The 27,555-nt window shown below is 36.7% G+C and overlaps 1 protein-coding gene across 5 annotated transcripts in view; it reads right to left on the bottom strand.

Annotated features, from left to right (window-relative positions):
* Positions 1-27,555, bottom strand: part of NTRK2 (neurotrophic receptor tyrosine kinase 2) — a 197,731-nt gene that overhangs the window by 95,959 nt on the left and 74,217 nt on the right. The window contains exons 12-14 of one of the 5 annotated variants that reach the window (XM_057370013.1): positions 23,642-23,713; positions 13,981-14,049; positions 8,964-13,123 (exon numbers count right to left, since the gene is read on the bottom strand). The exons of 2 other annotated variants lie outside the window; for them this stretch is intronic. In XM_057370013.1, the coding sequence (XP_057225996.1) occupies positions 13,086-13,123; positions 13,981-14,049; positions 23,642-23,713 (179 nt within the window). In that variant the 3' untranslated portion in view covers positions 8,964-13,085. Of the gene's footprint in view, positions 1-8,963; positions 13,124-13,980; positions 14,050-23,641; positions 23,714-27,555 lie in introns of those variants that run through there. 2 more of the 5 variants (XM_057370014.1, XM_057370015.1) reach the window with 2 other exon arrangements.

Below are 27,555 nucleotides of genomic sequence, written 5' to 3' on the forward strand. Positions count from 1 at the left end.
TCTATCTATCTATCTATCTAATCTATCTATCTATCTATCTATCTATCTATCTATCTATCTATCTATCTATCTATCTATCTATCTATCTATCTATCATCTATCTTTTTACCTATCTATCATGTATCTATCTACCTATCTGTCTATCCATCTGTCTACATATGGCCACATTTATACCATTAATTTCAGTAAACTCCAAGTTCTTAATTTCCAGTCTTTAGAAAGAATCCATTCCCCTCCAAAGGTTTTTCCACACCTTACTTCTCTTTGCCAGACAAAGTAGGTTTTCTTTTCCTTTTTTTTTTTTAACTCAATATAATGCGCTACACTCCAGCTAGCTAGTTCATCACAAACGTAAAGAAAAGCAAATGCAGAGATGGGGTGAAAGACTTAAACCAAACATGAAGCAGGAGATCCTTGGAACAGATCAAGTGAAACAGCAATACCAAGAGTCTAATTCCCTTCCCCTTAATATCAACCAGGAGTAAGTTATTACACTTACAATCATTTAAAATTCCTATGAATGGTGTGGAACTAGGACTGCTGTCTTTTTATTAAGAATGATGACAACCTTTATGGCAAATGCAGTCTTCTGCTGCTGTGGCACTTAGTTGYGTCACTCAGTTATGTCATTGGAAGGTAACATCTACAATATATGGCTGCACCTGATTTATGTTAAGAATGGGTTAAAGTAATTCAACTGTGCTATTCCCATGAGACAACGACAAAAAGGTAATTGCTAATATTTGTACTACTACATTATAGAGAATGTCAGTTTCATGTCTTCCTAATGCTTAACTGAAAATCTATAATATCCATTTCTGTTTCTTGCTGAGAAATTAATGTAGGACCAAAACCTGAAATTCCAACTCTGGTCATGCTCAGACAAAACTCACGCTGAAGTCAGCGGGAGTTTTGCCAGGTAGAGGATTAAAGACAGAGATTTGTTTCATGCTACCAGATATGTAAAAGCTACAGAGCTAGATATTCACTATAATGCTTCTGGGACTATTAAAATTAGCAAGATATTGGTCTTTCACCTTTCAGTCATGCAGTCGTGTGCACTTGCAGAGGAGAGACAGATGTGAGGCAAACAAGCCATCTTGCTGGAGGGTGCTTAATGCTGGGCTGGAAGCCAGAAGGAGTGAGTCCCTCCTGCAGTACACCCCTTTCCTTCTCCTCTAAGGCACAGTGAGAGGCAGGAAATAGCAAGGCAGCTGCCTGGATCCCTAGCAAACAGCAAGCTCATCATCCCAAAAAAATACTGAAGGGATCCACAGTATCCATGCCATCCCAGCACCTGGAGCATGCCTGGGCACACGTTCCTTTGGGAGGCTTTAAGCTTAGGCCCAGTGCCACAGACAAGACAGCTCTAAAGGTAGGTGGCAGGAAGCAGTCASGACTGACAGCTTCACTGAGCTTCTGCCAGGGGTGGGTGGACCACTCCAGCGCCCAGAGGAACCTGCTGTCCTCTAGGAGTGCTCCAGGCTCTGCAGAGATGTGGTGCTGCACTTTACTGGGGCTTCTCAGGTTTTATTGGCCTCCACTTGATCATAACGCCTTAAATGGATACAAAAACTCTTTCAAAAAACTGTCAAGTGAGCATTTGGGATGGTTTTGTTTGCCAGCAGTTTCCAGAAGCATTACAATTGGATTTATTGAAACAATAACAAYGTTTCTTAGTTTACCAACCAATTTCTCCATGTTTTCAAAATGTGGCAGCAGTACCCAAGAAACAAAGATATGACAACCCAAAACAGCTAATTTGTTTAACCAGCCTGCAAAAAATGAATCCAAAAAGTAAGTCCTGAGCTACTCACCTATTTAAATTTTTATGAGAAAATCAAAACATGTCACTACAGATTCATTTTTTAAATGAAACCTAATTTTTAATAGTGCGATTACAACAGATTTCTGACCTTTTGTCCCACCAGCAATGCCATCTGGCATCAATTTAGTTTCAGCCTGCCAAGCAATTACTGCTAAAAAATTACCTAATACTCACACTTAGGGATATTTCTTAAAATCCTTAAAGAAAAAAATACATGGTAGTCTAGAGACCACCTTGCAAAATAAAGATCAACAGAGATTCATTTACCAGAATAGAGACACTGGAGTCCTGAAATTAAAATAAGATAGCCCTGTTGAAGTAAACTTACTGATCTGGGTTCTAAAGCAAGTTTCCAAGTATGTAACACACATAAATTAATTCAATACTAGTAGTAAAAAAATTAGTTACTTTATCAACCGTGTTAGTAACACATGACTAAAACTGCAATATATAGCACAATTTACACCTACATAATTTCCTAAAAGATAATTTTATAGAAAAAAGTGAAACTATAGATAAATACAAAACTTACGTGAAATCTGGCTATTATGGATTAAACACCACAAACACCTCAGTTTTGGAGTTAAAAATGCGTTGCTTCAGTTGGCTGGCATTTTCTTTTAATGTTAAATGCCTGGCAGGACCTAAAATGGATATTTACTCCTTCAAATGTCAACAGACAGTGAATTTCAAGCTCAAAAATTTCCCATTCCCAAATAGTAGGAAATAGTAGTACTTACGAAGACTATTTAAGTTAGCCCCTTAGCTGATGTGAATTGGTTAAAGGATCTGACTTACACTTTTCTCAGTCCCTACTGATTTCGTGTACCTCATAGTTTTGCATCCCATGCGTATACACTCACTGCTGGACAAACAGAGCTGTCAGTATTTTACGGGGACATGAAATAAACAGAAATGACATGCAAGGAAAGACATGGAGAATCAAGCTGCACAAGCTCTGTACTTGCAACTGTGATGTGTAGGCAGCAATRACAAAATGTTTCAGGGATGCTAAAGAAAGCAGTTACACATTACTCAGGGACAATTTAATGTGGCACTCTAGGAGGCCTCCCTAGGATCCTGAAACAGATAATGGAATTTGAGTAAGAGCAAGATGTGACTTCAGGTAYGATCACGCACACGTGCGCTACTCCTATCCATAACTGCAGTGGTGACAAAAATCTCAGGTGAATAAACATCTCTGATTTGTTTTATAGTGGAATACAATGCTCTGCTCTATCTGGGTTCAGAGCCAGTGTAACCAGACAAGCATGGGCACAGAATTTTACATCCTGTAACATGCCGGTGGAAAACCTCATGTATGCAGGGACTTACATTTATATTCTGTATTRAACAAATAAATCTCATATACTTGATTTATGGTGCCTGAAGTAAAACCTGCATGTCTCCAAATGGGACAAAAAGATTTTTGGAATTTCCACCCCCCTCTGAGAGACAGTCATACTCTTTGTGATTTGYTGGATCACAGGGTAACTCAGTCTCYCTGCCATCAATCTTYAGCCTCTCATCTTTCTCTGCCAAGGCTGCCCTTTCCTGGCACGAGTAGCTGTCCCCTGGCAGTCACTGATCAAACTTCTGTCACACAGGCCATCTACACATCACCGGGGGTTACAGCTACTCTTACCATGTTCAGACCAGAACCCAGGGACAAAAACTGTTGGAATCTTGCAGTTAGGAACAACTGATTCCAGATGTCACACCATCACCTCCTAATGACAGGTAACAACTTCACCTGGCTCCCAGGGTTAGCTGAGCTCAACAGCGACAGGATTATATATACATTTGGATTCCAACTAAGTGTGAAGTTGCAGCAAGCAATGGAAACTTGGCATCTTTGTTAGAAAGAAAGAGCAGATGATAAATCTTTGCCTTCCTCTTGAGAAGGCACGTGGCTCTTCACMCTTTTTTTGAGACATTGATGAAGTCTGATAAAGTGTCATTCTTTACCTGGAAAGAGACTATGCCAACTCCCAAGAGAAAAACAATGCCAAAATACGGGAAAAGGTAACCTGCTATACCACATGGAAAGTAGAAGGCTGGTCTTAGCATGTTTTGCTTCAAAAATTGTGCCTCAAATGCCTGGAGAAGGGAAATGTTCAGGCAAATCACAGTCAACTTACCTGATTTTGACCCATAAGAAAACAAATGCAGAGTTGATGATTTGGGTTGTAGTTAAGAAACATTTAATGCATTTAAAAATTATCCACCTAAGCAATTAGTAATAACACAGTTGTGTGCAGAAACCTTCACAACAGCCATCAGAAATTGAGATATCTGTCAATGGGCTATTTGGTATCCAGAAGACAGTCTTCATTAAGACAGGCAGCCAGTTACATTATAGCATACAGGTAGTATCTCCGATTGCCAAAATATTACTTTTGGCTCATGGAAGACAAATAAGAGAGAAACTGACTTCCTAGATCATCGAATCACRTGCCATTGAAAACCAATGAGCAGGGCTTACCAGGAGGAAACCAACACTGATATTCTTTCACACTTTCATATTTACATCAGCGTGTAGAGTTTTGAAATGGAATGGAAATGTTATGTAAATATTTTCTTCTACAAAGCATAGACTTAGCAAGATTCCATATTTTGTTCATATTTTGATAGTTAGTCCATACAGGTACATAGAGCCTTTGAATTTCTCCTAGGATTTTTAAGACATCTAATGTAAGTGAAGCAACTTTTTATGACTATACACTGATTACATAAGACAAAGTGCACCAGGAACCTCTGACACAGCTAGCCTTATTAACCTTCTCTCCGAGACATCTGGGTATAAAAAACATCATAAATACTCAGCATGGGTTGAGAAAAAAAAAAAAAAAAAAGAAAGGTTACTCAGCCCTCAGACAAAGGTTTATATAGAACAGCTATCTTGAATCTTGCTCCCTGAGGCAGGGATGATGCATCCATTCCTGAGGCATCATCTACTTCAATGTTGTAGATACTGAAATTTTGCTAAAACCYTTCAATGGGAAAACATGGTGATTCTTCAGTGGAACACACTAGTTATCAAGAAACTGCACACCAATTGCCCATCTGGAGTTTCACCACCTTCTGCTCTCTGACTTCCARTATCTAACATGAGCTGTAAGGAGTTATTAAGGAAATGTGATCTGTGGCTGTGGTGGTGCATCCCTCCCTCCCCAGACCACACCATCATCGATGTGTGGTTCCCAGCACACTCTTCCATATTTTTGTTCTGCATATATGCTGTCTTGGGAAGGTGCTCTGGCTAGAACAGCCAGTTAAATACTTTCCTCCCTCTGAACATATAGATGAAGCAGCACTCCTATGTAGCAAGAGTAAATGCAGGTATAAAAGGCACTACCACGTTAATATTCTAACTTACTATGAGACACTATTTGGGATTTTACTGATTAAAGTCATAATGTGTCAGGGAACTAGATCTGAAATTCGCTACACTGACAACTGAAGACACAATAATGATATCAGAAAATGGCATAATGTGAATAAAGTATGAATTTGAAAACTACAGTAGAAAAGCAAACTGCATAAATAAAACATGTAGTCTTGAAATGAAATTTTTAAATTACCAGAGAAAAAACTCAGAATTATTTTTCATTTGTCTTTCACATATACCTTTCTATTTTTTTTATTTACATTTATTTTAGAAGTGCACAGTGTGTTTGCTTTTAATAGGTAAAAACACACTGCCAAAAGTTCAGTATAATTGAAAGACAATACATATATATAATCAAATAGTATTTTCCCATGTTTTGCAACCTTTTCATGAAACTGCAAAACACAAAAAAAGATTATTATKTGCTCTGTATTTTTGCTTTGCAGCCTGATTACTAACATAATAAAGGAAGAAACATCAATTACTGAAGCTGAAAAGTGATCCTTGAATTAATTTTAGTTTTAAAATGGCAACAGAATTATAAACGAACCTGAGAAATTAACCTTTTATTCTTGAAGTGTGTTAATGATCACAGTAGATGGAAATTACATCTCAAGATGCAAATATCCAATACATGTTGTATCTTTTTTTTCTCATTTAAAAGAACAAAACAAAGACTTCTACAATAATGTTGTTAAGTTGTAATTCATGTTCATTAAAAAGAAATCCTTGTTTTCAGTTTTACAATAATCTGGATTATCAAGARTTGAGACTTTTTGATTTCTTATAGTGTTGACGTCCTAATTTCCCAGGCAGTGTAAATGGCTATTTTCACCWTTGCTTTTATTTTTTATTTTAGCTGATTTTTTGACTCTTCTCCCTAGCTAATAACTTATTGGTCTGTTGAGTCTGAAAACCTTAAATTACAGTATTTCAGTGGCAAGCTAGCTACCATTCAAAAAATTATCAAACACATTGTGAGTTCAGCATGTTCCTCTACTTGGTATTTTCAAGAACCTAGCATTTTATATCGTTTAAATAATACCTTTAAAATAATTGTATCTACCAGCTTCATCAACATCAGAATTTACCTGTAACAGTTGTCTTACTGAAAGTTCATCCTAGAAAAAGAACTGACCTTTATACTGAGACTGTTTCTTCCAGATACTGAGGACACATCAAATTTGTTTCAAAATCATGCTTTACATGGATGACAATAAAAAAAAAAMCACATGTAAAATATGCTACATAGCATCACAATTGTTCAAATTGGTGAAAAATTTCAAAATTGCTTATGGGTACACAAAGCAGACTTTGCATAATATTCATAGATCTGATAAGATCCCAGAAATGTAAAACTTGCTGTCTTACAGCCAACAGCTGAATGTGCAGTTAATTGACCTGAATACACACACATTTGTTTGAATGAACTTGTTAAACATAGACAGGTTTTAATTAAATTAGGTTAAATAGAAATAAAACTATTGCCAACAGTTTGGGGAGTGCTTTATAAACATTAAAAATGCTATAGAAATATAATTAAGGAGTTGAATCTCACTTTTTAACAGAAAACAAAGGCAACAATAGCGCATTTATAACAGACAATAGGTGGTTAACTCAAAGATTTACGCATTTTTCAATGCACTGCACTAATGAAATACAAGATGTGATTCATTTACAGGTAGTGAAAACCACAATTATATGAAATTACAAAACTTTATTGGCCTGTTAAAAAGTAAATTAATCTAATACATTTTTTATAGATTGTCCAAACTGTTATTTGGGAATCAAAACAGTGGCTGTCTGTTATTTCCAAGAAATATGTAACAGTWTCAACAAGAAGAATTAGAGAGAAGAGGGGAAGAAGAGACTTTCAGCTAGCTGATGGATCACAGCAAGAAAATTTTTAACCACAGAATCAAAGAAAGGGTCAGTTTGAAAGGGACCGCAGTGGGTCCTCTGGTCCAACCTACCAACCTCCAACCTCTGCTCAAGCAGACTAATCCTAGAGCACATGGCACAGGATTGCATCCAGATGGTTTTTGAGCATCTCCAGTGAGGGAGACTCCACAACCTCTCTGGGTGACCTGTGCCAGTGCAGTTGCCTGCACAGTAAGGAAGTTCTTCCTCATGTTTAGGTGGAACTTCCTGCACAACAGTTTCTGCCCATTGTCTCTTGTCCCATTGTTTGGCTTCCATGATGTGATTTTATGGTAGAAGGCAATTTTGTGCTATAATTCAGAATATTATTTTTTCCCATGTGTGAGAAAAGTATTTTAGAAAAGAATGTTGAAGTACTATATTCTGATGTCAACTGAATGACTTCCTATTTTCAAACTGAGCCTGAACTATAAAAAAAGACCCAGGAACAGAGAACTCTGAGTGGCAATGAAAGATAGTGAAAATGTATTTGCCAAAGACTCTGGTCTTGGGTTTATGCAGTGGTGTGGCAGCCCAATCCTGCTCTCACAGGAGTAAACCCAGTAATATCAATTAAATAGCTGTGTTTAAAAAAAGACTCAGGAAAAAATCAGGATTTCTTTCCTGTTTGGTGGRCCTGACTGACAAGGGAGCCCTCCTCTGCTTACATCAAAGAAAAATCAAAGCTATCATAAGACAGCCAAGACTTTACCCTTTACTTGCTTGAATACGARATAGTTCCCTGAAATTTTATATGGTTGTTCTTGTCATTCCAGCTGAGGAATAAAGTAACAGTGAAAACATGCATGCAAGGAGACAAGTTTCCTCCTATATTAAGACATAATCTGTTTAGTAACACTGCTGTGACTTGGTGCCTCTAGAGACGATGGGGGAATGGCTCTCTTCAAAATGAAAGCAGTTTGGCTCCTTGCTGCCTGCAAGTCTGCTCCAAGCCAGGACACGTGCTTACCCACCATGCTCCTTGCAGCTGCAAAAATACAGCTAGTCATGGAAGGTTGCTATTAAAATTAGAAGGGTATAGCATGTCCATACCAAAACAATACACACTCTAACGTGGGCTCTTTCAATCTATCACTTTTTTTTTGGATGAAAACAAGTCAACCAGTTAATYTTGAAGTTGATTAAAAGACAATACCATGTTCTGCAAGTTCAGACACATACATGCTTGTGGAACTGAACAGCTATATTTATTTCGAATCACTGCATCRTTTCGTATTTTCAGAGCAGATTTAACTTGTATGAACAAAAGAAAAACAGAACAAATGGAAGCCAGCTTCAAAAGTTTGGGGATACACATTCCTAGGGAAGTAGGACAATGAAATGTGCTGGGAAATGTGAAATACACCACACCAGCATTCTCTGTTGCAGCCTATAATGCAACAAAAGTACTTCCAACCACCCACAAACTCTTGCTCTGGAGATCAGATGACAAAAATMTGGCACAACATGGACCTACATTATAACCTGGAATACTTCACACTTSACATAACGGTGGCAAAGTCCTTCAAAAGGATATTCCAAGGCCCTGCACATTTGTACCCTATGAAGAACAGCGCTTAGGATGACTCACAAAGAGGACACTGAACTCTCTGAAGAACAGAAAGCAGAACCACAGAAAACAGGAATAAAGAGAAGAAGCCAGAGAGAATGATAAAGAAGAAGAAAATGCTAAAACCTTTACATAATCTTTGGAGATTTTCTTTGAAATAAACATTAACAAAATAGTTAGCTGCTCGGTCCACTAATAATTTTCAAATTATTTGATATAATACTATTATTACTTCTTCTYATTATTATTGTTATTATTATTATTATTGTTTGAAAAAGAATGGCTGATTATCTGTAAAAGAACTCAGAAAGGATGGGCCTTTTTATCCTAATGATAATAGGATACAACATTACAAGCTATTTGCAAGCTTTTATGCATTTAAATAGATGCAAAGTGATGGTCTTCACGGTGATGACTAATTGTCAACATAATATGCATGGCTGGGTAAAGTGATGGACAAACTTTATATGAAGGCTGTTGAGTAAAGAGCCACTCGGAAGTGTACTGGTCATTTCTATATGGCAAAATTCTCTAAGTTTTATGGTTTTTGAAAAACCATACTTAGGGATTGGCTTTCTTAGGAAAAATTTGATTTTTAGTGCTTCTGCTGACAGTCAAAAAAGAAAAAGCAATTCCTGCAAGAACTATTTGAAGTAAAATTGTTTTCAACTAGCTGTCCACAGGTTTTCTTGGCACTGTCTGCTGTTCCCAAGGATCTTGATCTTGCTCCCATTGAAATGCCTGTTTTTCTTCACTGCTGCCTAGGAAAGATCCAGCTGGTAGACAAAGGCAGTGGAAAGGATGAACAGTGCCTTTCACAGGTTAGGGTACTCAAAGACACATATTGCCATGAAAATGCCTCAGAGCAGCCTCCATCTGCCCTGGCTGTGACTGTCCATGACTTCCACAAAAAAAGAGATGGTCCCTAAACATCCTTCCTCAGGAACAGACTTTGCAACTGCTCCCACCTCGCCTTTCATGACAGGCAGCTGCAGCAAGCACAGTTCTGGGAACAATGAACTTCCTTGCAACATGGACCTGGCCACTGGTCAAATTTCCACCAAATTCAACAGAAACAGGTTCATTTAACAGACTGGATGACATGACTTGCCTCACACTAAAACACCCCCAGCAGTGCTTCCTCTCCAGGCTCCCAACTAATCTGTCCATCAAACTGCTCAACAGCTTATCTCAGTTTGTCTCTGAGTATATTAAATGTCTATTTAAAATAAATTCTAGTACAAATAAACCCCTTCTAGCATAACATTAGAAATATGCTTTTATTTTAGTTTCATGTCTGACACAGTGAAAAAAAATAGCAACTCTGCTTTCAGAACATTTCATAGCCTTTTTTATTGCTCAGTGAAACAATATAAAAGCTTTTTAATGTCAAATCCTGGATGTTCATCAACTTTTACCATGTTAATGGTTCCTGTATGATTCTTAGTTTCAGTCTCACTTTATTTTAAGGAGGTCAAGAATCTGTAATTAAGTGAGCCCTTTGTAAACCAACACCATTTGGGCAGATCAGAATCTGTAGGGTTACAAGCAATGTCACTTACAATCAAGCTGAAAGACAGAAGCTAGTGGGTATCATAATTTCCATGTTAAAAGTTTAGCTCCCTTAGCTTTAAGAGGCTCTGTCCACATACTGAAAAAAAACCATTTTAGGAACATGTAGTCTTCTTCCATCAAGCATTAAACATCTGTGCTAAGACATTATTAGTAACAAATCACGTGTTGTAATCCATAACGTTCTCTGAATATCTGCATCAAGTAACAATGCACTGAGTGGCTAATATAATGTAGTACAAAATGCGTAAGAAGGATATTCTACAATAGATATAAAAATATATATATATATTTCAGTGATGCATAGATCAGTTGTTTATTATAGTTACCTCCATGATTACATAAAATCCAAAATACTGTGTCAGTACATTCTAAAACATCTGAATGTCAAACCTACCCTTATCTGATAAAGATGAACTGCAAAGTGCTACAAAATAAATTACAAAGAAACTATGTGAAATCCCCAATCAATAACTGTGCATATTTATGCATATAAATATTATGAATCAGAAAGAACTACCTTTTAAATTAAATATTTCAAAAATCAGCTGCCAAATTCCAGCTTTGCAAGTTTGCTTTTTCCCTGCCAAAAGAAAAGGGTTTAGATTCTCACCTCATTTATTTGGCAATAAATTATGAACATATAACTGAAATATGTTGACATCGTCCCAGCAAAACTTCCAATTGGAATTTGGGCTACTGGGTCAAGCTCTGCTCATGATCCAGCATATGTTTGATGTATGTCCACTGACTTTAGTTCAGATATTGCTGCTAKATGATTCTCTACTGATTTAGAATCAGCTCAGTGACATCAGATATTATTTCAACAGGAGGACAGATGCATGGATRAGCAAGAAGTCCGAGAAGAAAAGAATGAAAAGGAAGTTAAAGTGAATCAGTAAGCAGAAGAGAAAGTTAAGATCTCTGGAAAATAAGACCATGTTCACATGGACTTAGTGAGGAAAAAAGGCAGACATTCCTAATACTCTTTCTGAGGAACACCAGAACACTTGCTGACATCTAACTTCAAACAGGAACTATGATGGATATCCTTAATTGCTGCCATCCCTCCCCAAATCACCCCAGTATGTGCAGGGCGACAAAGACAACACGATTTCTAGGTCATCACTAGACTTCCAGCTCTGTCCTCGTCTTTAATCTGGGGAGCAGAACACATCTTTGGGACAGATTTTTAGCAACTATATCTCCCCTTCTGTATTTCCCTAACAAGTGGAAAGGGAAAGGAAATATTTCCCTACATAGGCCTAGAAGAATGCAAATATGGACACATTTCTTGACTAATAAGGATATTTTTGAAACTTGAGCACAGCAGGAATGAAGAACTTGGACGCAAGAGACTCAAAGGAACACAAGAAAAACATTGAAGGATTAAGAGTCTTCAAWGGCAAAAAAGCAAGTAAATACATACAGATAGAATAAAAGAGTCAAGACATTATTGTAGAAAGAGAGGGTTGGTGCACGGCTATAAAAGACTTCAGTAAAAGAAAAGGCAATAGCGTTACAATGGAAAAGTGAAAATGGCTGAAATTAAAAACAATGAAAAGCAAATACAGGAGGGAGAAAATAATACCATTTCTTCCTTTTTACTAAACTTAATTATAAAGAATTAAATTCAAATCATATCGCAAAAATTTAACCATAATACACAGAAACATAAGCATCTACCTCAGTCTTTCATTGCTAGTCTTTGTATCTAACTCTCAGTTTAAAAAAAAACCCTGAAACTTCATATTTCTTACAATTCCCTAAACTGAAAAGATTGAAGTAGACCCTTGGGATTTTATCTGTAATTCAAATGAAAATTAATTTCTAGTACTATATCTAAATGCAGTCCTGCTTTCGCAATATGCTCGTGCCTTCACTTAGCTTTACTTGTTAGAGTGGACTCTTCTCTGAAATGTAGTGAAGCACATTCTRAAGAATACTTCACATTAAATATGGACAGCCAAACAAGCCTCTAAGCCTATGGTCTGAAGGACCAGCCGCATGCTGTTATTATTCTTGCTCTTGGCTCAGAATCAGCTTTCTGGCCTACTACAGATTTGTACGCTTTTCCAAACTCCTAAATGAGCAAAACCTAAATGAATGTCTAAGGGATGGCGCTGCTTCAATACCCAAACACACCAAAGAGCACTGCCACCTTTCTGTATATAGCCTAGACTCCCATCTTCCTGGTAAAGTCAGTGGAACTACATACTAGTAAGATTTGCAGGGCCAGCTCTGCAATTTACTGCTTCAAGATTTAAGGCCATATCCTGCAAATATATAAGAACTTAACTTTAAGGATGTGAGCAATCCCACTGAGATCAGTGAGCTTGCACACACTCTCAAATTAAGCAGTGTAGAAGTTTTGCAGAGGCATTGAAATAAAATAAAAGCAGCTTTGCAGTTCACCTTTGATAAATATTATTTATAAAAACATCTTTCCAGTTAAGTTCAAACAGAAAACAAAATTGACAGAGGAAACAATATAATGTAATTTCATCTCAATGTCATTTTGGAAGACACAGGGAGGACAAGGCAATAGGAAAGACTGTGGTAGCTTATTTCTGGACTTTCTTGAGTTTTTTTTTAGCTGCCTCAGGGCTTCGTTTTTCCCTGCTCTTGGAAAAACAGCTACTGATTTGAATGTACTTCTATAGTTCTCCAAACAATAACCAATGCTTATAAGAGAAATCCAAGGGAGGTGGCACTTCACTGGGCAAGAACACTGTCCACTCCCTACAGTGCAGCACAGATTCCACAAGCTCAACAGCCCCTCTCTCATCTTTTCCTTATTTCATTTACCCATCCAGTGGGATCTTATGAAATAAAACAAAACCTAAAAGAAACAAAATAAAATGTGAGAAATCATGCTTAAAAAAAAGTCAAAGAAAAATTAATACAAAAGACCAAACACAAATGAATACTTGACAATCAAACATATACACATAAAATGCATTTAAAGCATACATAAAATGTTGCATAAACACTGCACATGAATTTATGAAAATGACAACATTAGCTCTATCTTGTGGCTAAAGATTTTATTTGTTGACTAAAATGTATATGGTGTGCTATCTGTTTGTCTTTAATCTATCAACATGCACGTATTGAAACGTAATGTAGCAAGTCTAGAATTCTCCAACAGGGACTGTGCTATGCATGGGTTAGAAAAACCTCAGCCAGGTGCCAAGGCATATGGTGAATAAGCCCAACAAGCACAATCAAGTTCTCTGCCTTTGCTTTGGTACACCAACTAAACGAAGGGTAGCCCACTATGCCACAGTTACTCTAAGTACAACACCAGGATCCTCTGTAACTTTTGTTTCACACCTTAGCTTTGTGCATATCACCCTTTCTGCCTGCTCWGAACAGGTTGCTGCCTTTAATGTCATTAACTGCCTCCGTAATGGCAGAAAAAAAAGTGGAGCTGGGGAAAATATTAGCCAATTATTTTAAATTAATTGCTTTAAAATATAAACAGGAATGTAAAAATCAACAAATAAATATGATGGCACACTGAAATATGTAAAAATTCCTGGGATGTGTTCTGCTGTGTGATAAAGGAAAAACCTATCCCCCCAACCTTACCTGACCATTTAAGATTAAGAAATTTTCTAAAAGGTTACCTAGGGCCCTGAAATTCAACTATCTGACTTTATGGCACAAATACTTCCTGGAACAGCATTGTCTTACCCAGTCTGTTGTTATCTGATGCAGTTGAGTTATTATGTACATCACTGTTGACAGTCACCATTACTTGTTCTAATGACATTTAAAAAAAACACATGTGAGAGTTGTACTGTTAGTCAGCAAATGCAAACTTCAGTAGTAGGTTTTTTYGGTTTTGTGGTTTAACCTTGCTTTAGTAAATTCTCAATATTTGTGAAGACTGAAAGCTTATCCATATTGCACAGAAATATAAACAGTTCAGAAAGAAATCTTGATTTGCTATCTACTAATGGGACGGATACTATCAGTTTCAAAAGAAGTTGAATTTGACTATTAGTAACAATGACTAATTCATTAACATTGCATTTTCTTGTTTGCTTCTACCCAGGAAGTAGACAATCACACACACAGAAGCAGAACTTGCTACCTTTGTGCAATGTCACATATCCAAAAGTGCAGCAAAATGCCTTTTCTTTGGAACAGTTACCAAGGTTTAGTGTAAGGTGTCAAAAAYCCCCAAAGGGATCTGCTAATTCAAAGGCAAAAATATAGTGTCAGTTGAAGAGAGCTTCATTTCAAATCAGTAAGCAATTTTCTGAAGGATGTGTAGAAGTTATAGATTAGACAGAAAAAGAGAAATATCATCAGGGTTTTTGGTAGCCTAYAATTGAAAGCTACTGCATGGTTGCTACTATCTCCTTGCATTTCCTGCATAATTCAGACTCCCTCTGGAATTTTGCTCTCTTAAATGTGGGAGATTGCGTATGCTCTTGGCAATTTAAGGCAAAGGACACATACATGTATTTWCATAAAAACACACATCTACACACTTTTAACCAGAGCAAATCATTGCAAGGGAAAGAAGTTTTTTTTTTTACTTTTAATGTATTCCTTACCTGGTCTGCTGCATTCAGAGTGAAATCATATTGCTGTGTATAAAGTCGCCTCTCAATTTTAATTTGAGAAATTGTCAACTGATGAGCTACTATTTAGTACACAGCACACAGGAAAAACACAGGTAGAAAACAGATCTGCTTACCACTTCTGCAAACTTCAGATGCTAAGTCATGATGGGGGGTGGGGGAGGAGGAAGGTGACACAACTATTTTAAGGAAAGTAAGTAAGCTAATGTATTTTTGTAAACCACTGTAAGTGCTTAGGGAGATGGTTTAGTGGTGGACTTGGCAGTGTTAGGTTAATGATTGGACTTGATGATCTTACAGGTATTTTTCAACTGAAGTGATTCTATTATTCTATTTCCTTAGTGGCATTTGCATGAATATTAGCAATCCTGATAGTCAACAGTGGCATCCAAAACAATCATTATGAAAGAAGTCCCAAACCTACAACTCAGCAGTCTACGGGAGTCAAGAAGTCCACAAGGAAGTCCTGTAAATCCTATTGAAGGCACGAGATTCAATCGCAATAAAAACATCTTTTAAAGAAATAAACGGTTAACAGAAAGTTCAAAAAAAAAAAAAAAAAAAAAAAAAAAAAAAAAAAAAGAAATATATATATATATAAAAAAAAAAAAAGAAAAAAATAAAGGAAGGAAAAGGATGAAAAGAAGAAAAAGGTGAAGAAAGAGTCTATGAACTTCAGCCACTGAAACATGAAAAGAAATGAGGTGCAGTATGTAGAAATGAAAAGGATACATGAATACAAAATAATTGTGGGGAGTGGGACAGAGGGGAACAATGGAGAAAGGAAACAGGACTGAAATATAAAGATGCGGAAACTGAACAGAAGCACTTTTAAAAAATGGAACTTCCTTTGTACACTGGATCTCTGACTATTTGGAGACATTGAACTAACAATGGCAAACTACTATGGACAGCAGATATTTAGAAGACGTTTTCCCATGTCCTAACTGCCAGCTTCCCATTTGGCTTCTCAGAGTTCAAATGGAGTCAGTTAGACASGTTGAGGCAAAGACTGATTTTGGCTTGAGCTGCAGCAGAGGCCCTGGATTGTGATTTAATATTAGTTTTAAAAGAACACTGCCGTTATATAAGCTGCCACTCAGACTTGTAGAGCAAAGTACACTAAAGAATAAAAATTAAAAAAAGCTCAAAATGAAAGTGGAAGACAGAAAAAACTATTCATCTTCCCTGTACAAGGAATGACAGAGCTTCATTCATCCTTTAAAGGAACATTATGTATCTGTCTCTCTCAAATGCAAATTTAACCAAGACAGTAAAGAAAATAATAAGTAGTTTAAAATGTAACAAGGTGATATCTTTAATTCCAATAGCAGCTCTTCATTCAAAGAGCTTTGAAATCAGCACTGTATTATTAGTCCTTAAACAAACATCATAAAGAATCTGGAGTACACTATTTTGAGAACATCAAATTTAAGCCTAACTGCTTAGCAGAAATTGTAGTTTGAATTATGTTACTAATAAGTTGAGCCACCAGTGAGAACTTTTTTCTAATCCTTTCTGGAAGTACCACAGCTGACTATCTCTTGATCTTTGCAGATCTGTATCTGAGATACTGTATGATCTGTAGTGTTCTAAGCATTTACTCTGATTGGCAGCCAGATAAAATGTCACCAACTAACTGTTCTAGCTTTTGTATTCATAAGAGAGGAAAGCATTAAAAGTAAAGTATAATAAMAACCCCTCTACCTTATACCTACTGAACTGATTTTTATATGTAAAGAAGCCAATTCTTTTCCTTCTTCAACTGGCACACAGCAAAAATCTGGACAGTCAATGTCATCATAGCATCTTATGCACCACAACATATAATTGCCATATTTGGGAAAATCACTGTTCTTTGGATAGTCACACATTCACACACTCTATTTCTACCAGTCTCAACAATCTCGATCACCCTTCTTCTCATGGGTTAGGTAATGTTCTCTACAAGCCTTCACCTAAGTGATTCAAGAAGGAAATTACAATATTTCTCCTTGTTATCTTCTGAACTTTTTTCACAAAGCAAGATGCTAAATTTTAGTTGTCTAAAATCCTTTTAGCTCCAACAGGATTTGAAATAATATCTTTCAATGAGTTGTACATAAACTGTACATAAATTCATCATTACCAGCCTGATCTGCACTCTGTCAGAGTAAGTTTCCTTTAATAATGACTTTCCTGAATACAAAGCTAGGTCTTATATACTTACATCCTACTTTCCAGTTATGTCTCTACATATGAATTGCACAAAATTGGAGGCCATGTATGTAAACTCAATGATTCAAGGGAAAGCACGAGCAAATGAAGTGCTGAACATCTGAAACTTTCTATGATGTTACTTCTCATTCCATCTTCTCTCTTCATCAAGTGCGTAAGGTTTATCTAAGCAGATTGTTATGCGGCGGCCTTGATGAAAACAGAGCATTTTGAATCAAAAATCAATTTACATTTTTACTTTTTCCATTGTGGAGGAAATTGAGTATACATGGCATGCATCTCTTTATTCTTTTTTAATGAACTGTGATTTATATGGAGAAAGTTTAGATTGATGACTGGAAGAGAGAAAGGCAAAGGTAAGATGTAGTTGCATTACCTAAAAAAAGTATTATTATCAAATTTGTCAGTTTCTTGTTTCAAGAAGGAAAGAAAATGAGACAATTTATTCCTAGTTTTATTTGCTTCTTGGATCTGAGCCACTGCTTCAAAGAACAGCGCTGGCTAATGCTCTAGCAAAATCAGGACAAAATGTCAGAAAGCAAGAACAGGCTCCTGGATGGGTTTCTGGAGAATTTTTGTTGCACAAGGAAGATTAATGCCTTGCCTTACAGAGCAATGCTTACACAGCAGCCTTTTGTTTCAGAGCACAAAAACATAAACAATCACTAAAAGCTTTTTCTTTCTTTCTAAACATAGTTTTTACCTCATGAAACACTAAGACCATTTTTTTGACACATATAATTAATAGCTCTAATGATAAGCATAAATGTTACCTCTTTACCTAAGGATAAAAGCAGGTATAGAAGACAAATAAATCAACCCACTACAGACCAGGGATTCACAGAAAATTCTGTATCTGAATTCCATATTAATCTCTATTTTCTGATCAAATTTTCCCATAACTGCATTTACTTAWCAAATTGGCAAACTAGGATCAAAAAAGACTAAATAGTCTGACCCATCAAGACAAAGAGTTTTGACCCTCTTAGAAGCTCCAACTGCTTACAATAGCAAGGCAGCACACAACACAGTATCATATTAAACTCAGAACTACAGTAACCCAAAACTAAAAAGTTTTTGTTCTACTTTACAGTTCTTCAAAATATCCAGTATCTCATAAAGATTTCTTTTCCACTCTTACTACATTTTCTTCTTATGTTTGAATATATGCTCCATAGATAAGGATACATAGTTTTTTTATTTTATGGATGCTTCCAAATRGGCATGATAACATTGGAGTCATCAACACTGCAGCCAGTATTCAAACTGTTTAATGGCTTGTTTCATTAATCTTCAGGTTCATAAAATGAGAATGAGGGTCAAACAGAATTCTATATACTCAACTATAGAACCTCATAAAGCTCATTAAGTTTTCAGTGTGAAAGAAGTTAGAACTCAGAGATGGTAAAATGGAACTTTTGTATTCAGTATTTTGGATGCCAGAAATATTTTGGGTTAACAGTCCTCTACACCACTAAAAGGGATCATTTAATGTTTTAATCTGGTTTTCCTTAGTTTGATTTAGAGTTCTGATTTTATTTCYCAGTATGATGCATTGGAAGACATGCTCATTTTCCAAGCAGGAAGCAGAAAACAAAACATTTGTGTTATGCACTCATAAGGAGAAAATATTGTATCTTTCTCGATGAGAGTCATTAACCTCATTATTTCCAGCACAATATCCAACAGAAGTTTCCTTTTACAATACTGCTGCTCATGCTGTAGTTGTTTTGTTTCCTATTGATCAGTGACAGTCAAGGACATTAAGAGCTGAAGCTCAAACTACCATTGCTCAGAGACAGGCAGTACATGTATTTTGCAGAGTTTCTAATTCAGGGACAGTTAAAGCAAGAAAGASAGTGCGAATAAGCAACTATTCAGAAACTGAAACAGAACCCATCATTAWCAGTAGCTCCCCACAGAACCACAGAAAATGTGCATTAGTGGAAACCCAGTTCATAGGAAAGAACATAGCGACTACTATCTGCATACRCATTTTAAAACACGGATGGATATCTGTGGGTTATTTTACACTTCATTTGCATGAAGTGTAAATGCCTGAGATTGCATGAAGTGTATGCCTGAGAGATCAATCAATAAATCAAGGGCTACTTTCTCAAAGCTTTCTGCAAGCACTTGAAAAGTCAAAGCTGTTAGGAAAGAAGGCTCTTTACCTTATGACATCCCTAGAATTTGTGTCTAATGCACTCATTGGTATTAATATAAAATACAGAAACACTGCTACACAGCTACAGTTTTGACAAGTGTCAGTTTACAGCCACAAGAAAGGAGATCAGAGCACTTCAAGGACACAGCATAATTATGTCTTGTCCCTTTGAAAAAGAGGATCACTGTCGACTTTGAAACCATTCTGTCTCCACCCAAATATTGAAGACAATTGTGCCATCCACTTAGCTTGCATGATGCCAAATATTCTATATTTTCAATACATGACTTTTTAACAAGACCTGGCAAGMCAGTTTTAAAATACAAATTAAGGAAATAACATTACTTATTATAGTACAATAGGAGTCATGGAACTGTATCACATATGCTCACTTATAATGGGATTATTTTGCTTACTGCAACCTTACAACAGTATTAACACCCTTGATCAGTCCTCTTAGTTATTATTGAGCAAKTCTCCAGCTTCCTTGTTATTGTACCTTGAGTCTGTGAAAGTTGAATACTGCTTAAAAGATGCACCTCATAAACATCTGTGGGGTTTCTTTACTTCATTAATTTCAACTGYGTTCCTTTATAGTAACTACTAATCAAGTACTTCCAATTATGGCAATTAATTATCTTCCTTTAAAAAACTCATCTGTGCATGGTCAGTGATCAAGATAATGGACTGAGAGCAAGCAACCAAGAGCCAAATTCCTGTTAGTCCCTTTWATGTTACGCTTCATGAAAACAAACTACTACATCATTTCTGTGCATCTCTTCTTCCTCCATCCTCTGAAGACTTTTAGTTCCAGGACCAGAGACCACTGCCCCATTTTGATACAATCTTGACTCGAGTATTTCACAGAAAAATTAAGATGTAGGTCCCATAGGTGATCAGGCCCAGACAGCATGGGTTTATGAGAGGCTGGTTCTTCTTGACAAATCTGGTCTACTTCTATGACAAGGTGACACATGTAGTGGATGAGGAAGGGCTATGGATGCTGTCTGCCTGGACATGAGCAAAGCCTTTAAAACCAGTTCCCATTTCTCCAGCATTCTCCTAGAGAAACTATTTGCTCRTAGCTTGGATGGATGCACTATTCTCAGGGTTAAAAACTGTCTGGATGGCCARGCTCAGAGAGGGCTGGTGAATGGAGTTACGTCCAGTTGGTGGCYAGTCACCAGTRGTTTTCACCAGGGAAAAGCACAAAATACTGAAAAAAATGCTGCTAGGTAGCCCTTATCACAAACCCAGTGTCACAGAACAGGAAAGAGACAAACTTTGAGTTGCCATTCACTGAACCTTAACTAAACCTTAACTAACTACTYCTCCCCCTCAGTAACATGTGGGCTTTGAGCGAGGTGAAGGATGAGGCACAGCATGTTTCCTCATGAACCCTGTGGCCTGGATTTACATTCCTGAAAAGTCACCTCAATGTTTTGCACACATTTCGCTGGCAGTTTGAAGAATATGCATTCAGGTCCTGCCCCTATTGTAAGGCACCACGCACTATTTTTTCTCTCTAGATACTGAAGTTGGAATTCCTCCCCAAGGCGAAAGATGGAGAATATTTGCACAAAAAATACTGCACAAAAACGTACTAAATTAAGCAATTTGAATCTTCTAAATCAYAGGTACCTGGAACCATTGTGAAAACAATGTGCACTTAACTTGGTTTGCTTCACTCTGCTCTCAGATTTACATGGACACAAAATGGAAGTCCATTCAAAGGATCACTCTTCACAGGATGCACCAAGGAATGGAGAAGAAAAATGGTCTTGGGAAAAAGGGAAGTTTCCGCACTTCGTACTAATGAATGCTACYTCTTTCAGCACCCTCCTGATGTAACAAATCCCATACATTTCATATGACAGTTCCACCTAAATTATAGCCAAAAAAGCCCCACCTGTAGACCCAGGCATCTTATAGGTGAAAGTACACAATATTACTAAGTGATACTATGCAATTACAGATTTAGTTAGTATCAAATAAATGAGACATGAATCTATAATATCTACCAGACATTATATATATATGGCAGTATAACTGCCAGAGTAGGCTATTAGCAAATCATTAAGACTGTTCTCTTATTCAAAACTGTATCCCTGCAAGCGGAATGCATGTGTTTGTCATCCACATGTGGCACACAATATGCCATGTATGTTACATGATTTTGAATTTCTATCTGAACACTCTTAGTCTGCCACCACTGATTAACAGAAATTTCCAAGGTGTTTAAAGAGGAATAGAAATATCCTTTCCCTCTCCATGCAAGCGAAACAAGCTCTGTCCTGTTACCAAATCAAGTACAACCACTCTCCAACATATTATTGTCATAAAACTTTGCAGAGACAGAAGAAGGAAATGAATTGTGCCATTGCTCTGTTACTGCTGTAGCATTGCTGAGGTGAGCTTTCTGAATTTCCCTCTTTCTACAGAAAAAAAAATGGTCTTGTAAGTAAGTATTAAGGTTAACAAAATGCTTGAAATGCATTTGAAATAAGCAATATTTCTTCTSAAAGAAGAGAGATCGATGCTTTCATTGGTGACAATTCCTTCTAAARGCATAGTTTAAGAAAAGCAGAAGCCTCAGTCTTCACAATCAAATTCACTTGTCTTTTCAATCAATAAATAGATATACCAATACTACTTTGGTCAGGCAAACAGAATGCCTACTTTTGGGCTCCAGAAACTAACCAGGTCCCAGCCTGCAAGAATTGAGGTCAGGAGTCCATGGAACCTGGTAATGCTTTGGTCATGATGCTGCCAGCATTGGCCAAGGTGATTCTCCACTTCTGCTACAGCTACTGCAGAAAATACCAGCAAAAGTGCTAACACCTGCCTTCCTTTCAYAAGATGAGGTCCCAGCTCATCCCTGTCTCCCAAGTCTTTTCCCAGAAAATAAACTCAAGACTTACAAGGAGCAAGGCTGCTGCAAGCTATAGCTTGAATGCCCCTTCACCTGACTAATCAAGTGAATTCAGATGTGGAGCAGACACACAAGAGRATCCAAACAGTACTGAACAAGCCAAAAACTCTTTGGTGTAAATGGGATGTGCAAGCCTAATTGCTTTGGAGCCCATGTGCTACGATGAAGACTTCAAAAACAGGAAGGCTCAGGACACATTTCTGTCAGTAAATAAAAACGTGTCAGAGCCCAGGCACAAGCAAGAGTGTATCTTCTTTTTTTATCTACAATTATTTCAACTTCGTGAAAGTAAGTTACCATTTTGGCCTATGCACTCTCCTGTGACAAGGTTCCAGCATGTTTCAAAGGAGAGCATGTGTCAAAAATTATTTTCAAGTTCATATGGGATTATCCTATTTGAGGAAAGAGGGAGAAGAGAGTTTTAAACCTGCGGACACTGTGCCTYTCCCTACAGAGCAGAGAACACACCCCAGTCACATTTGCTTTGATGGCATATGGCTAACTTCAAAAACTGTGTGCATTGCCCCAGAACCAAGGCAAATTATACAGTATATGCAAACCACACACTGTGCCTACTCTCCAGAGACCACTTAGGAGATAGTACAGAACTGAGTTATTTCTGATTACTTGAAGTTAATTAGAAGAGGTGAGTCAGTTATGTGAGATGCATGCCATTATTGCATGGTTTTACTATTTTCAAAATAATTGTACTAGCATTTGTTAGTGTAGGGCCCAAAAGCCTGGCATTTGGCCAATGATAATTATTTAGGCGTTCTGCCATGAATTGTTATTGATGAAACACAAAGCAATTTTTTACATTCTGTCTGAAAAACATGTTAAAGGTACAGAGAGCTTTTGWGATTTTACTCTTGCCTGSACTGTAAAATAAGATGTTGYTTGAATAAAAAGTTTAAAAACTTAACACCCTCCCYCCCCTAAAACACACACACACCTAAGGACACTAGTCTAAACACAAGATTTGTGACTCCTCCCTAGATTCACAGCTGGATGCGCTTATACYAATGGATTCACAACAGTTGCTTTACAATGCATTTGTAATAAGCAAAGCAAACACCAATTTAGGTTCTCACATGGTTATTATTAGACCATTTCAATTTTTCAAATATTTCAATAGAAAAACATCCCTTTCAAGTTCTCTTCAAAGCCCTGACATTAATTTCACAGATTCATAAGGGAACCTAACATTCTTCATTAATTATTCACAATTTTGACTGCATGTTTTTTTTTTCTTTTTTTCCAACCAAAAATACATGTGTTCATGTATACATACATGTACATAACAGGACACATACATCCTGGAAAAATACTTGAAAAGTACACACTATTTCATAATGATGTCTGATCTAAGAATAAATAAATTCTGTAAATTCATCAGGTAACAACATTCTTTACAGGTTAGTCTGAACAGCTTTATTATTATCTCACCTTCATTGTCGCAGTCTTGCAATGAAAGCCATATTTGATCTACCAGACCAACTCCTTTTACTTCACCATGAACTGGAATGGAATGCATTACCATTAATGCAAATGTCAAGAGTTTGGTTTGCAATTGCCAATGCTACTCTTGTTTAAAATTTCTACTTCTTCATCAATTGCTTTATTTTTCATTCTACACTGTAGTAGAGAAGACATCCATTGYGGTATTTTCAGATTGTTCTCATTTCACATTTTTCACACATAACCATCTACAACATGAGAAAGATTGTCATTTTTGTTATTTTATGGACTGGACTCTAGAGACATAACTTGCACATGTGTTTTAGATATAAAGAAATGTGCATTACTTAAAAATTTTATTCATGAAAAATTGCTATTATCRTGCTTTATGATAAGCAGTGAGGAGATATTCTTCAGTCACTGGCCAAAGTCTTCTTGGTGTACATTCTCGGCCTGCAAAGACAAACTTGATRTACTACTAGTCTGCACAGAAGTCACAGTCAATGCCTCGTCATACTGCATGGAGCAATGCCTTGCTTGGTGCTTATAAGTTTTGCCCGGGACTTTTGCTTTTGTTTGAGATCATACAGAGGCAAAACCCTTACTACTTAACATCACTGCAGCTTGTTCAGCACCTGGCCCTACTCCTCCCTCCCAGGACTGAAAGTAGCCTATAACCAAGTGATGTTGCCTAAATCTTCTGCAAGTTGCCCTCTGTTCTGCCAGAGACCCCAGTGTTCTCCTGCTCCTTCCTGTGAGGCAGGAGGTGCCAATGCAGATAAACAGGTATTCACATCTCCTCCTGTTCTACTACAAGGTACTTCAGCATGTGGCATCATGTAAACACAAACAGAATATTTGCAAATTCAGTGCAAAGTATTCTTTGCAACCTGGGAAAAAAATTAACTTCATAGGCAAAGGCAGATCTGTAGCCAGCAGACCTGGACACACATTATGAATTCAATGTAGGGACAAGTATCTGAAAATAAAAAAATATATAAAAGCAAATCCCAACCAAATAGCAAGGCTCACTTTAAACAATCTATTTAAATTATACTGCTTGAAAATTTGTGTAGGGCACATTTATATATGTATGTACATACAAGCTCCCTCCAACATATTTCATATGAGTCACTGAAGAGATTTTTCCTTGGAAATTACATTAGCTTAAAAAAAACCCCAGCAATAGAAATAGATTTTCTGTTACTAGCACTTTATGAACACCATAAAATCAATAGAATATAGAAAAAATTGATTTAGGCCATATTACATATTATGTCAGTAGAATGAGCAAAGTGAACTGTGGACATGCTGTGACTGATTAGAGATTATGACCAACAGCAAGTTTGGATCCATCACGTTCAACGCATATGATTAATTTCCTAATATTCTACAATAAAGCTGACCTCCAGAAGCTTGCTCCTGAAAATATTATAATAACTCTGAACTCTGTCATGAGTTAAGACCTTTATCTTGCCCAGATTTTCCCAAAAAGCAGGAGAACAAAGAAATAATGGCCTGATTTGTATTTGTTATTTTTGATCCAACATAAAAATTGTACTGCACCAACCATTTTAGCTCCTGCAAATACATTCAACTCATTCTACTCAAGCTAACAGATCTTAAAGATCACTTTAAAGTCACAGAATTTAACTTTTAAAAAGCAGACATTGTAAAGCAGTATGATGTCTTTGTGAAAACTGAAGCATATAAGGAAGGATAAGCAGCCTTGTTTGCTTCTTGACAAAGCATCAAACTTCTGTTTTGGCAGCCTATTCAGAAAGAAAATGCTTAGCTGAGAGAATACTCTAAAAGGATTCTAAACAAAATATAGTAAAATATTTTTTCTGTATTTGTCACTTCTTATGATATTTCTCAAGACAAGAAAGATAGAAAGAACAAATGTTTCCACTGCCATTAAAGGAGCATTGTTTCCTTTGCTGCAATTAAAATACTGGATCTGGTACTCAACTCTTAAGATTTACAACATAACTACAGGAAGTGAGGTTAGTTAAYGGGCATGTAACAAGTTTACTTAGCCTACACTGAACTTATTTCTAAACAAAGGGAARAAATATCAAAATGTAGGAAAAAGCAGACAAAAAAAATTTTTTTTTTTTTTCATATATACATTTCATTTGTCGCTCTGGAAACAAACTGCCAAAACATATTAAGAAGTCTCCTTGTCCACGCAATGGAAACACCTTTCACTTGCAAAGACGGAAACTCAATTTTCTCGAACTCAATTCTATTTTACAAATCTTGCAAAATCAAATAACTGAGATATAACACTGCTTTGCAGCTTTCCTGTCCATAATGCAGCCACAAGATAACTGAGGAAAGCCTCTTTCATGCCTGACACAATCCCGTTCACAAGAACAACACCCTTGCAGTTGGATCAGGGCAGAGCCCTCCCCGTAATAATGTGTCTTTAGGTCCAAGTTCAACCATGCTAAGAGTTACTGATGACAGCCTAAAATAATATAGCAATTAAATCTTCCAAAACATTCCTATGACTGGACAAGGGCTGTGACAAGGACAGAGACCAGGCAGCACTTGTGACCTTGAAAGAAAACTATTGATTGGACTTTGCCTTTTGAAAGGAAGAAGGGGAAACTGAAACCAACCATTCTGAATGATTAATGAGCTCCCACAGCGTGGTCCTAACTCCAGCTTTTCACATATCCATGTGCATTTTCCTTCTGGCTTCCTCAAAAGGCCCATTTACAATCTACACATGAAAAGAAACTAAATTCATTTAAGACAACATGAAGCACCTCTATTCAACAACTCAAAGTTTTGTGTATGTTAGAGTGTGTAATGCATAACTACATAAATGTTACATATATTTTAAAATATACAGATATACATGGGTGTAGATGTGCTTACTCACGTTATGTTAATTATTGTGAATGATGAAAATATGCTATTCATTGCCTGTTCTACCACTATGTTTTTGTTATTACCCACTCACACAGAATGTGATTTTCCAGTATTTGGATAGCTCCTAGGACTGAAAGGCCTCTGAGCATATTTTCTACCAGGAATTTTCCCATTAAAAAAGGAGAAGCTTGTTGATTTTTTAAAGAAAAGCTCTTTAGAGAATGGAACAAAATAAAATTATATGAAAACTTATAATTTGTGTGGCAGGAAAAATTCACATAACTGCTGTTTTGTATTGATTAGCACTAAAGTAAGAGAGAAAAGTAAATGGGGAACAAAAAGCCAACCACTAGATAAAACATAGGAAGGTGTGTGATTATTTTCTCCCTACTTATCTTACATTTCACTACATCCTCCTTATTCAATTTTTCCTCCTAAACATAATCCGTAGTTTTTCTTCTAAAGCCTCTTTTTATTGTCTCCAATAGCTCTTCTTCAGTAGGTCCAGATACAGTGCTATTTCCTCCTTTGGCCTTGGCTCACTCAGCAGCTCTAAAGTAAATAATTCCATATTAACAGACTCTACACTGAAGTCATAACTTAATTTATAGACGTTTCTGATACCTCTATTAAGCAAATCAACCATGTTAAAAAAGAGAAAACTATTAAGCCAAGATTTCTTTTTAAAGGCTTTTTCTCAAATCAAGAGTACTCGAAGAAAAAAACATCCGACAACCAAATGATCATTGATCGCAGACATTTCCTCTTAAAGAGATGCTGCTCAACAAAAACCAATAAGGTGCAAATATGAAAAGATTTTTCTGTTCACCATACACTACAAGAAGGAATAAATGTGATGACTTYTGCCCTGTCACACAGCAGTGCATTAGCAGAAGAATAGAAGCAGTGCCGGCACAAAGCAATGCTCAGTGCTGTCCTAGACAGGCAGACGAGAGAATGTGACTACTTTCAAAATATCCATGTGACCAATCACATGGATTAATTTCTCTTTAATTGCT

Source organism: Malurus melanocephalus, unplaced genomic scaffold (genome assembly GCF_030028575.1).
Source record: "Malurus melanocephalus ecotype Western Australia unplaced genomic scaffold, MMel_1.1 scaffold_117, whole genome shotgun sequence".
Taxonomy (NCBI): Eukaryota; Metazoa; Chordata; class Aves; order Passeriformes; family Maluridae; genus Malurus; species Malurus melanocephalus.